The sequence below is a fragment of the Pteropus medius genome, unplaced genomic scaffold, assembly GCF_902729225.1.
Source record: "Pteropus medius unplaced genomic scaffold, Ma_sr-lr_union100, whole genome shotgun sequence".
Lineage (NCBI taxonomy): Eukaryota > Metazoa > Chordata > Mammalia > Chiroptera > Pteropodidae > Pteropus > Pteropus medius.
The window spans coordinates 5894849-5909062 of NW_024351729.1; the positions used below are offsets into that span (position 1 = coordinate 5894849).

The window sequence follows — 14214 nt, forward strand, 5'->3', positions numbered from 1 at the left end:
GCAAATATATGTGCAAGGAGAAAATAGGGGTTGCAACATTGAAATTAGATGCAGGGGATCAAAGAAAAATTTTGGAACAGGTACATAATTTTATATTAGTTGAAGGGTAGACTCCAGAGCGAACATGTAATGATAACAGATCCCATATAGGCTATGAACACTGAAATATGTGAAGCCAAAACTATTCGAAACACGAAAAGTAGACAGAAATACAATATTAGTTGAAGAATTTAAAAGTCTCAAGACCAGGTGCTGTAGGTATAAAAAATAAAAAAATAAAAAAATAAAGGATTGTAAACTGACAAGGTCCTTGCAATCTGTGAGGTCAATCAAGGGTTGCTTCGCCTAAAAAATTAATAAATAAATGAATAAATAAATAAATAAATAAAAAGAAAACAGCCTTATTCTTTTAACATATCAACGTAGACCGAACTGTGATGGGCCGAACAGGAATTTTGAATAATATGATATTCCTTTTTTATTATATATGTACATATACATATGTTATATAATATATATACAAACACATAGACGCTTCAATTCAATATCACTAGCAGCCAGTAACAGAAGTTTGTATTACAAATCTAAATACTCAGAAAATAAAAAGTACTCTCCTGAAAGTATAAACACAAGACTGTCACATTTTTCATCTTTCCAAACTTTTTCTACAGTGAAGATGTGTTACCTTTATAATTAAAAATGTTTTAAATCAAAATAAAATATTGAGAAGCAAATATATGGCATACCCTTTAGATGCTAAACTTCTTTCCTCTTGCTTCATATTACTTTTCTACTTTTATTTTCCCCTTGACTCATTTTTTTCATGATTTTGAGTTGCTGCATTAAAGTATCTTTTAAAATGACCGTATGTCTGTCTTGTGCAAAACCAATTATAAATAAATTAATGCCTTAATAACACTTACTTTTTCACATATGTCATTTAGCGCTCCAGCTAAGACGCGATAGGCACTAGTTTTTCCTCCAAATGGTTCTCCAACAATCATAAAACCATGACGCACAATCATCATTTCATATATTTGTAGAATCTTCTCAGAAAAGAAACTGGTCATTTGCAAATTCATGGCATCACAGTTGTCTTTGATAGCCAGCAGCAAATCATTGTAATCTGGCTTTGGCAATTTCACCCCAGGAAACAAATCTGAAGTAATTCCCTGATGATAAGATGATTTGGGGATTTATATATTTATACATTCCCTCTATATCTATAGCTCTAGATATAGAGATATATATACACACATCTACATCAACACACATATATATATTTGCAGACACACACACATAAACATGATAAAATTTTTCTCATCCTCATATTTAGTATTGATGGAAATAGAGTCATTAAATAATAATAGTTCAACAGTATTTTAACAACTATATCGAGGGATGATTGACATACAATAAACTGTATATATTTAAAGTGTACAATTTGATAAGTGAAATAATCAAGTCAGTCAAGATAATCAACAGCTTCCTGTGACCTTTGTAATCCTCCTTCCCTCCTCTCCTTACTGCCTCCCACCTCTAACCCCAAGTGACAAATGATTTGCTTTCTGTTACTATTCTTATTTGCATTGTTTAGAATTTAATATGGATAAAATTATACACTGTGTAGTACTTATTTTTGTCTGGCCTCTTTCACCTGGCATAAAGATCTGCAGATTCACACATGTCTCAGCTCGTAGCAACAGTCCATTATACTGAAATGCCACAGTTTTTAAATCCATTCTCCCATCGATGGACATTTTTATTGTTTCCAGTTTGGGGCTATTACAAATAAAGCTGCTATGAACATTTGTGTAGAAGTCTTTTTACGGACAAATGCTTTCATTTATCTTGGGTGAATACAGAGGAGTGGAATACCTGAATAATATGGTGGGTGTGTGTTTAACATTTTAAGAAATTGCCTGCTTTCCAAAATGGTTGTATTATTTTACATTCCACCAGGAATGTAAGAGATTTCCAATATTTGGTATGAGCAGTCTTTTTAATTTGAGCCATACAAATAGGTATGTAATAGTATCTTATTGTGGCTTTACTTTGCATTTCCCAATGATCAATATTTTTGCATGTCCTTATTTGCCATATGTATATCTTCTTTAGAAAAGTGCCTATTCAAATCTTTTGCCTATTTTTAATGGATTTATTTTCTTAATGGTAAGTTTTGACCATTCTTTAAATATTATGCTCACAAGTTCATATATCTAATTTGCAAATATTTGTTTCCTCATCTGCAACTTGTTTCCATTCTCTTACTAGTGTCTCAAAGAGCGATTTTTAAAATTTTGATGAATCTATTTTATCAATTTATTGTTTTATGCCTTTGTGCTTTTGGTATCATATTTAAGAAATTTTTGCCTAGCTCAAAGTCACAAGGGATTTCTCTTGTTCTTTTCTAGAAAGTTTAGTTTTACAGTATGTTTAAATTAAATAGTTAGAGGTTGAACACTATCTGATTTAAGGCTGATTATAAAGACAGTGTCATATTGGTATATAGACAGACAAATATATCAATGGAACAGAATAGGGAGTCTAGAAATGGACCTACACAAATGTGAACAACTCGTTCTCAACAAAGGCATGAAGGCAATTCAGTAGATAAAAGATAATAAGCAAGTCTTCAACAAGTGATTCTAAAATACCTGGATTTGCCAAAACAATGAACTTCAATCCATATTTCATACCATATACGAAAAATAGTTTCACAGGTATTTTAATCATTGTAGTAGGTAGGATTTTAATCAAGTAATGTCCCTCAAAAATTCATGTTCATCTAGAGCCACAGAATGTGACCTAATTTGTAAAGATGATCTTTGCAGATATAATTAGATAAGTTAAGATAAGGTCATAATGGGCCCTAAATACAATGATTGGCATCTTTATACAGAAGGAGAGGAAGATTCAGACACAAAGACATCAGGGCAGAAGGCCATGTAATGATGGAGGCAAAGACTGGAGTGATGGCAAGCCAAGCCAAGGAATGTCAAGGATTACCAGTAGCCACCGGAAGCTAAGAAGAGGCAACGAGGGATTCTTTCCTAGAGGCTTCAGATGAAATCAGCACTTTGATTTCAGACTTCCATCCTTCAAAACTGTGACAGTATAAATTTGTGTTGTCTTAAGCCACCAAGTTTGTGGTACTTTGTTATGGAGGCTTTAAGAAACAAATACAATCATATAATGTATGATTTAAAAGAATTATAGTTCCATATTTAGTGTATATAATTCCATATATAAAGTTAATTGAAAGCTCTAAGAAACATTCCCTTGTAAACTGCTAAAGCTATTTTATAAGCATATAGCATCCTATGTGAGAAATGTGACTATTTTTTTACTTTGAAGGTAAAAGTGAAAATTTAGATGAGCTTAATGTGCAAGCATACAGTTGAGCTATATTTTAGAATTTACAAATTTCAAGTTTAATTACTCCTCAATTTAATTATTTAAATACTGTTATGGAGAAACTATCCCAGTTCATCAAAGTAGTAAGTTTCCTTGGGACAAAAGAGAGAAAAATGCATACCTAAAGAAGCGATTACCATGATATGTCCAGCAACCATCTGACACCATATAATGCTATTACATTATTGACTATATCCCTGTGCTGTATACCACATCCCCATGACTTACTTGTTTATACCTGAAATTGTGAACCTCTTATTTGAACTTCACATTTTCCTCCCTTTTTTGATTTTTCAATTTTTCAAAATGACATTCAATATTATTTTATATTAGTTTCAGGTGTACAGCATAGTGGTTAGACATTTATATAATTTACAAAGTGATTCCCCCAATTATTCTAGTAGCTACCTGGCACTATATATAGGTATTATCACTGACTACATTCCCTATGCTTTACATCTCCAAGACTATTTTGTTTGTGTTTTCTAAATTAAAAAAAAAAAATTCTCAAATTCTTCCTATTTTTTATGGTTAACCTTAAAAGAAGCAGACATCTCCAGAACACATTTGGTATTCAGTAGTTTCCAACCAAGACCAGTTCCCTGCACTCTCCTGCCAAGTAAAGTTGGAAATATGTAGAGTTGTCCTTCTGGCTGTCACAATGGAAGAGGTCTATAAACACTGGGAGTAGAGGGAAGCAGGGATGCCAAATGTTCTGCAGTAGAAGGGATAGTCTCTCACAAGAATTAACTGTCCTAATTGGAAATGCCAATTATGCTTCATTTGTGAAATACTGTTCAATAAATGTGTACTGAATGAATGCACAACTGCAGGAGAATACTTCTAGTAAGGTGTATTTCCATCTTATGAAAATAAATATAGCTTTTGCTCCCTCAAAACTTTAGAAAGAAAATGTGTATCTATTCCTTGTAGCTTTGCTCTATAAAATATTTGCTCTGCCAGCTCTAAATACTAAGGAAAGCTCCTTTCAGAATGATGCAACATGGTTGCTATGGACAGCTAACAACACTGGACCACACTACAGTGGCAGCGTCACCTCTCCCTCTTCCCATGACAGCCAAAACGACTTCGGTCCTTACTCATTGGAAGTTAACTGACTGTACTCCAAGGCAATATGTTAGTGTAACATCTAACATTTGTCGGGGGCCCAAGGTCCCCCTGATTTCTTCTACATGAGAGAGGGAAAAGAAAAAGAATGACAGCAAATGATAATACAGAAACTTCAACCATCATTCAAATACTTCTTTTCAATTACTCATAATCTAATCTTAAAAATATGAAAGATTATTAAACTTAGTTCTTATCTTAAATTATCCTGAAAAAACAATTTCGTAAAAGCCTTTACATTTTTTAAAAGAAATTAAGCTTATTCATTCTTTTGTTTCTTTAATCATTAATTTAACATTTACCCTATACCTATTTTGTGCAAGAGATTCAGTGCTGTGTTAGACTGATTACTTTCTTCACAGAGCCTACATTCTAGTGCAATTTATAAGCAAACATATTTTGTAACTTTCGTGTTCTCGTTATATTCTGAAGTAAAAAAAAAGTACTATTTTAAAACCTCAAGTTATCGAAAGTCATCTGAAGCAACAAAGTTAGCTAAACACACTTCAAATAAAACGTGGAATGATCTGTTTCTCTGTGTCATGTCATTGTTTTCTACAGTGGAAGTTTCTCCTAGGGAGTTGCAAACGTAGACATTTGATAAATACATTATTATAAGAGTTTTGATATATTGGAATAATAAATGTTCTTACCTCAAAGAGTGGTAAATCATGGGCCAAAAATTTTGGCAGATTTACATCAATAATAGATCTAAGCAGCAAAATTTCTTCATTTTCATTTGGATACTTCAGCTAAAAGAAAACATATTCATGATGATATCTGCATCTCTTAACTGCACCTCCTGCATGCTCACATACACACACAAGCACACAGGCCCTAGAGATAATTTAGTTCCATGCAAAATTGTTGTTTTTATTTATTTTCATTTAATTAGAATGTTATCAATCCTAGAAATGGACACTTATACTTGTTACATTCTCTACTAGTTCATCATGAAAACCTAGGTTGAACTAACTACTTTTTCACAGATGCTAAAAAGCTACTGGCCATGAATTCAACACAGCTTAGGATCTGCCTCTATTTTCCTTCTATTTTGGGTAAGAGTTTGTTTGTCTTGTACATTCAAGACTAGCAGTGGGTTGGTTAAGTGAAAATAATCATTAAAAGTGGGCAATCATTTTTAAAAGATGTATTTAAATTTAAAATATATAAACATTTACTTATTTGCCTGTATTTTGATGCAAAGGCCTTTTCTCTGAGTGTACAGTTCTGTACCATTTTTCTTACAAAAAAAAAAAGCAATAATGCATCATCTGCTCTGTCTAGTTTTGTGGAGTTCTGGTTTGTTTTGTTTTTAAAGGGGATAATGCTCTTCAAAGATACTTGTGAGATAATCTAAATGTAGCATCCTTATCAATTATTAAGGTTTTTTTCAGTCTTCTGTACTTCTCTTATCCACACCTAATTCAAATTCAATTTTTTATCATTCTACCTTACTGAATGAATCTTTCTTAAACAATGTACTTAGTTTTCATAAAAACAAAACTCTTCTTTCCATGCTTATCTATCATCAATTTCCTCAACATTTAATTAAATGACATAATAACAATAACATTTCTGACTGACTTCAGAAAGTTTCAGGAACAAGCAAACTGATTCCAGGTAAGGAGAACAGCTCATCTAATATAAGGTGGGAGGGCAGAACATCATGCTGCCTGCTAGCTGCATGCTCAGTATGAGAGTGTGTTAGTGTGTTTCACAGACAGAGTGCAGACATCTGGCTAATGTACTAAGTCACTTAAGTAGAAGGTGTTTCAGAAAACTTACATTCAATTCCAAAACATCTATGGTAAACCCAAAGTTTACTAAAAATCTGACCTTGTTGTTCATGCCCATAATAAGGTTCACATAATTCACAAAAAGTCTGAACTTGGAATTATTTCTCCCAATTTCAATATTTTACTCAGCATATCATATATAACTTTTCCTATCATCATGTATTTAATTTTCCAGAACTCTCTTTCTTGTCTCTAGACTCTTTCTGCCCAGTAAATTCCATGTTCCTACTTAACTGGCTTTAACCTTACAATGTCAGCGATGTCTGGCAGTTAAGTTCAGCTGTCTCTGAATCTCCAGAGCTCCCAATGCCAAAGCTAGTCCTGCTCATATGAACTTTGTCTCTGGATCGATCTAACCACACATAAATTGGGAAGTGTCAAAAGTTTATTTTGTTATTTGAGAGGCTATTATTTTTAAACAAATGTTTAAATTGTTTCTTGATATAATAGAAACAAACTTCAAAATATTCAAAGCAACACATTCAACAATTCTAAATTAGCTTTTGACAAAGAATGATAGGATTCGTTTGCAGGATTCATTTGCTGCATAACTTTAACAACTCAATTCCATAGTCAAGATGTCAGTGATGACATAAACTAGGACATGCATTATCTTTCCCATTATCTGACCACAATGTAATCATGACATGCCAGGTTAATACAAATTGTTGCTTCTAGTTGCATTTGTTTATTGCAAAAAAAAAACAGTGACATGTTAGGCTAATGTGAAATAGAATATCACCACTACATATCAGAATTCTTGGTAACGTTATTATAGAAGATAAAAATGCATGCCATTGTTTTTAATCAAGTAAGATATATTTTAACACCTTTATCTTCTACAAATCATGAACGTGAAAATTTTATAAACCCCAAGGTCATATTTTGCATTTTGCTATTACCTATATAGCCTATCTTGCTTGTTTTCATAAAGAACTAATGTACAGTTATATTTTATGGTTCCACAAAATATTTCCAATGAAAAGTTATCCAAGTCTTAAAATATTTAGGTTTTTCATCTATATAGTTATGACTTATACCATTTTAAAATGCAAACATATATTGCAAATTTATTTCTGCTAGTCTAGTTATCTGCAACTATGTAATTATATTAAGCGACAATGCTTAGGGACCTTTGTATGTATTTATTATTTCCTTTAAAGCTATGCTTGTTCATGTAGACTAAAAGCCTTCAAAATATTTCTCAGCAATAAGGTACTTTATTCCTTGGTAGTACCTACTTTCATATATTTAAAATTGTGGAACAGAACTCAAATCCCTAAGAATTACATGTCTAAGATTTTACAAATCATAATATTTTCTTTTTTACAAGTGCAAGTAATCAATAATTGAAGTTTTTTTTTCAGTTGATGAAACCAACTAGTTATTGGAATTCTCTGAAGAGACATGGGCCTGAGATTTACAAATAGGAAATTTATGAGTAAAAAACAACTGAGTTCTCTACCTTTAGGTTCCCAGCAGCAGTAAGCACTGACTTCACAGCTCTCATTCCATAGTCATAGTGATGCTGTGATGACAACTGTTCCGAACATAAGCGATAAGTAGCCACAATTTTTACCGACAGTGGCCGAGCTGTGACAAACCCACAGGAATATAGGACTATTTCGGCAATCATGGCATAGTCGGGCACCATCATTGCTACTGTCCGAAAGAGAGCCTATGAGAGTGGAAAAAAATGTGCTTTTAAAGAGGCCATTATAAAATGAACAGGACAAACAGAGACTTGTGGTCATGGACAATAGACTAGTGGTTACAGATGGTGGCGGCGGGGAGGTGAGAAGATAGACGGGATAAACAGGATAAAGGGGGTCAAATATGTGGTGACAGATAGAAATCTAACTATGGGAGCTGAGCACACAGTGTAAATATATATATGCCTTACTGTTAAAGTGTATAGCTAAAACATTGGATTTTGTTAACCAATGTCACCATGAAAAATAAATAAAATAAATAAATAGGCCATTATAAAGATAACTCTGCTTTTAATTTCACAACATGCTATAATTTTATAACTTTTCAGTAATATTATTAAATTACAGTGCCCAAATCATATAGGTAAAGACACTTTAAAAATTAGCTTCTTTTTTTCAGTGGTACATATATACAGTGGAATATTACTCAGTCATTAAGAAAAGATGAAATATTGTCATTTGTGACAACATGGATGGACCTCAAGATAATCATGCTAAGCAAAATAAGCCAGGCAGAATAAGATGAAAAACACATGATATCATTTACATGTGGAATATAAACTTAAAAGCAACAAATAAATAGAACAAACAAACAGAGACTCATGGACATGGACAATAGACTATTGGTTACCAGAGAGTGGGATAAGGGGGGAGGTAGATGGGGTAAAAGGGATCTAATATGTAGTGACTTAAAGAAGTCTAACTATGGGTGGTGAACACACTACGCAACACATATATATGCCGTACTGTTGAACTGTACACTTGAAACTTACTGGATTTCGTTAACCAATGTCACCATGATAAAAATAAATAAATAAATATTTAAAATTGGCTTCTTGTTATTGTTATATAGTAAATTTATCATTAACTTTTTACATAAATATTTTTCCTTAAATTATGTTTTCAGAACACCTTCAAATTTCTACCATACTTAGCTCTTTGGTGAATTATTAATTCACATAAGTGTTAAAGTACCAATTAAGTTCTATTACTCTGGGGGAGTGACATGTTGTAGGGAAAAAGTATTAGACTGTGCAGGGATGTCCAAAGCTGGGCTTCTCGTCTGGACTGATGAGGAAGTGCCTGGTGTTGGGAGGCTGGGCTCCAAGTGAGGCTCTCTAGGTATTTAATTAATTGTATAATTTGGGGTTAATCAGATAACCCATAATAACAAGATTACATTAGATATAAGGTATATTATTTGAGAGATTATTAAACTTTTTGAGTCTGCAGTCACTTTGTCAATCTTTCACCTAGCAAAATAAAGGGGAAAAAACTGGAAATAAAATATGGATAATTATTAGAGATAAATCAATTTTCCAAATCACAGAGATGTTTTTTCTCATGGTATTTTAAATATTGTGGGACAAATAAATGCCACATGACAGTAAGTAAATAAAAAACTGAATAGATTTTTAAAACGTAAATAATAAAATTTAAGTTTAGAATGTTGGTATGTGTCAGGACTTACTTCGATAGCTCATGCATTAAAACATGACATTCTTGTACTAAAGAGAGAAAAGAACAATATTCTAGAAAAATGACAATAGTATTCAGACAGTGAATGACAATCGTAATGAATGACAGTTATATTCAGGTAGTTTGCAAATACCTTCTGAGAATTAATTGAAATACCAAAAACCCAAGGAAGATAGAAAATAAGAACACCTTGCTTAAGTGATCTGTTATGTCTCTTCCAAGTTGAGAACTAATAGAAGATTTGCATCAAAGCAAAATCCTTCTATTGTGGTATGTTAATTACTAGCTAGAGGCCTTAGTTCTGCTATTTTATCAATAAAGTTACCATTAAAGAAAGGAAGGAATAAAACGTTAAAAATATATAGCTTGAACAAATAAAAATTTTGGAAAAAATAATGCAAGAGAATTACTATACAGATGGTACCTCTTTAAACCTCCTTAAAAGGGTAGGTTCTCAACAATTATTTTTTCTTTTTTAATGAATAAAAGAGAGAATGAATGAATGAATATAACAAATCAGTCAGTCAATGACTAGGCGAGGGTAAAATGGTTTTTCTACAATAGTACAAATTGCTACTAGGTTAGGGCCAATATCCAGGTCTGTGTGTTGTTGGTTTTACTCTGCATGATTAACAATAGGTTGTGGAACACTATCAAACAGACATATATATATCTCTGGCCAGGAGAAAAAAAAATAGAGCAAGGTAAAACAGTTTCAATAGGTTATCATGATGTTCCATTTAATAGAGGTCCTCTACCAAAGATTTAATACTGATTCTTATTTATCACAGAGAAAAGCATCTGATCAAAATATTTTTTATGCCTAAATGTTATGGTGGTGGATGTTCTAATTCAATGATTCCCAAACAAAATGCGTGACATACTAATATGGGATGGTTTGATTTGGAATGTGTCAGAAAGAGTTTGTTAGTAATAGCAGTAAGTTTAAGAATAATTCAGTGCTGTTTAAAAAGTTAAATTGGATTCGAGCTTAACCAATGTCATACTTTTCTGAATGTAAAAAAAAAGAAAAGAAAAGAAGGGGATTTTAGATCCAGTTAACACACCAGGGCTTGAATAAATTCAAGGACGTGTAGTCGATGTGAGCATCATCCTCCATGTTTACCTCAGCAGAAATAAATGTGTTCAAGACTAGTTACTGCTTCTGTTCTATTTGGTGAAAGAAGAAGGGTGGTATGTAAAGAAGTATGTATACTTCCCAGAGTATATTTCCAAAGGATCGCCTATTGGGTATAACTTAAAAAAAGAAAAAAACTCAAGCAATACTTTTTACCATTTCTTTCTTAGAGATTAGAAATAGATTTTATAAATATTGTGACCTGTTCATGAATAAACTAAGTTCTAGTTGTGTGAAATCAAGGATTAGAGGTCTACTTCACTTTTTTCCTATATACTACTGAGGTGCTTCATGAGACATACTGTCTGGAAAGCTATGTATCAGATTATTGACTTTGTGACATTGGAAGGGCTAGAATAAGTCTATTTTACCAGGATTTCTAACATTTAACTATTCTGAAATGATTATTGAGTATTGATTCTTCAGAATAGTTTCAATATAAAATATAGCTTCTCTAAAGTGGAGATGTGTTTAAGAAATTGCTTTACTATGCAAGTTTTATCTAAATGTAACAGGATATCAAAATGAGACTCTTTCTGCATGATATGATATATACCAGTTACTGAAGGATGTACGATCTGCAAAATTTATAAAAGAAATGTACACGATTATGGAACCTTCTCATTTATTTGTAGATCACAAAATATTTGAGAGAATAAGTGAGGAAGGAGGATTTGTGAAAAGATTTTCATTGAAGGGAGCTTCTGTTATGCTGGTAGTCCCCACAATATATCTCCTCCCTGCCTCCAAGTTCAGTGAGAGAGTGTGGTGGGTATCCCTCTATTTGGGGGGTTGTAGATTAGTGTCTGACTCATGTCCAAGAAAGCAAAAGCAGCATATGGCAGCAGAAATAATGCGGCCTTCACTCCTGGAGTTTTTTGAGACAAAGGATGCATGAGATACATACACTATGAACAAGAGAGAACCAAGCTGGAGCCATTTTAAGTCCTGCCCAAGATATTCTCTAGCAAGAAGAGAGCTCTGTGTGGAATCACCCACCAGAAATCCAGGCAAACAGAAAGGATGACAACTAATGAAACAGAATCTATCACCCAAGTCTCAAGAGTTGCAAGTGGAGAAACCTAACACAGGAGTCCTGGAAGAACCTATGGACATGAGCAGAATGGAAAGATTCAGCCATACACCTCTGCCAGGTCAAGGGGCTCCACCCAGAAGGTCATATCTGAACTGTATGTATAGTCAGTGGTTCACTGCTAGCTTAAATGATGAGTGTGAATTTGTCAGGCAGGAAAGTGATGGTTTAGCAGAACACTCAAGAGGAGACAAACAGCAGGTGCAAAGGCAGGGGACCTTCGGTGGCTAACGAGGCCCAGTGTGACACACAGATGCAGGGAGATGGCAGTACAAATACAGCTGGTCCTAATACCAAGTCTCTTGTAGATCAGGCTAAGACATTTGAACCTCACGGTTTCTACAGGCAAAAACAAGCCCAGCTGTTTTTTTTAATCTGGGAATTATATGATTCGATTTCTTCTGATAGCACTGTAATGGGAAATTTATTACAGTGAACTTCAGTGGCAAAGAGGTTGGTGACAAGTGAGCTGATGCAATAAGACATGCAAGAGAAGACTGAAGAGGGGCAGAAGCAAGGCGTGACAGTGGGACTGGACAGGAGTAATAGTAATACAAGACTTGTGAATAGGATCCCTGTGTTTTGGCAACTGGCTGAATCACCAGATGAAGAAAGGGGCTTCAAGGATGACTGAAGACTGGTAACAATACTCTCTGGGCCTCAGCAGGGGTTTCTTTTCATTTTTCTTTTATTTTCTAAGAAATCTGTAACTCATTTCAGACCAAGACTTTTTAAAAAAATTGTTAGGTATTTCCATATATACTTAAAAACAGATGTTCTATAGCAGCTCTAACTAAGAAGACTGCACAATAAGAGGAATTTTTAAAAAGCTATCCGAATTTGATAGACACTTTGGCCTAAAGTAGAAGGAAAATACAGTCCTCTAAGAACCACAAGGTGAATATTTTGACACTGTTTCAACCTGCACAGTAAATAAAACCATAGAAGTGTCAGCATAGGCCATTAACAGACTCAGTCAATAATGGTCCCAGCTTTTTATGATTAGCTACTCACAGATTTTTGACTTTATATATACAGACTGATCCTACTGAATGAAAGAAAAATATAAACGAGTAAATAAAAGAACTACAAAAAAAGAGCTTTCCAAATATAAGTCGCACTGAAAAGTTGCAAAGTGCTTCTTGGATAAAGAAGATTTACCTGTTTTTATTTTTTAATCATACGTTCCCTTACTGAGGCAAAGTACCAAAACATCTAACCTATAAAAGTGCATGGAATGGAAATAAAAAAATAACATTTGGCAGTAATTAGTTGTATCAAAAGTCTTTTTGGTGGAAATAAAAAATTCTTCATCTAGTGTGAGAAGCTGTCAGTCTAAGCACGTGAATAGTGGAAGAAATGCAGGATTTAGTCAGAAGACTTGGTTTTAGAGCTACAATTACAACTGCATTATTCCTCAACGTTGTTCTCTATACACCAGTCATACACACGTTAATTCACCAGAAAATAATATGAAATGTCTAACAAAGATATGAGGAAAATGTCGTATTTCACTAATAATTAAAGTTTTATTTTTAAAGTGAAGATTCTAGTCTATTCAATTAGCAAAATGTTTTGTTATTTTTACAAAAAATAAAATAGTGCTAGGTATTCATGAGAACTGAGAATTGACGTGGATGTAAATTGTTTCAACTTATCAGAAAACAATTTAGCAACATAGCTCTTGGTCCTAAGACTCATAAAAGGAAAAATTTTAAAATATAGAATAGCCTTAAGTAAAAACTGCCCATTGCAATATTGTTTACAATGCAAGAAAACCAAAAGCAACCTAAATGTCCAACAGAAAGACATAGTTCAGTAAATTTATTTACAGAATTACATTTATAAAGATAGGAAAATGTTCATGTGATAAACTTGACAAAACACTCAGTATACACAGTTGTCTGATTTCGGCATTTAAAACTGACATTTTAAAAGGCATTTAAAATTGGGGGATATAATCTAGTAATCATTAGAATGGATGGGTACCTTTTCGTTATTTCCTTTCTTTTCTAATTTTCTATAATTACCACAACTTTTTAAATATAAGCTTTGTAAATTGCATATGGTTAGCATATTTATTTTCTGAAGGTTCTCAAACCTTTAAAAATTATTTCCTAAAACAGTTTTCTAAAATATAACAATTAAAGGAAATATTTTGGATAAAATTTAAGGATAGCATGTTCTTTGTTTTTCTATATTAACTTTGTAAATTACAGGAAGGATCTAAATGATATAATTGCCCCTTTCATACCTTCAGATTATCTGGCAGTTCTGAACGCCCAGCATACCCAGGGTTCATTGTTATAAAGACAGCACATGTGGGGTCAAGTTTTAGTTCAGTTCCTTCAAACACTAGTATCTCAGCACCTGCGTTAATACCTGTGGGTAATCAAGAATGAAATGACTTAGCAATTCCACATATAAATGTGACTTGTACCATTCATT

At 33.1% G+C, this 14214-nt stretch overlaps 1 protein-coding gene across 1 annotated transcript in view; it reads right to left on the minus strand.

Moving 5' to 3' along the window:
* The window catches only part of DNAH7 (dynein axonemal heavy chain 7), a 208265-nt gene that overhangs the window by 111654 nt on the left and 82397 nt on the right, over window positions 1–14214 (minus strand). The window contains exons 27-30 of the mRNA XM_039844299.1: window positions 14021–14148; window positions 7810–8022; window positions 5199–5297; window positions 924–1172 (exon numbers count right to left, since the gene is read on the minus strand). Of these exons, the coding sequence (XP_039700233.1) occupies window positions 924–1172; window positions 5199–5297; window positions 7810–8022; window positions 14021–14148 (689 nt within the window). The remainder of the gene's footprint in view (window positions 1–923; window positions 1173–5198; window positions 5298–7809; window positions 8023–14020; window positions 14149–14214) is intronic.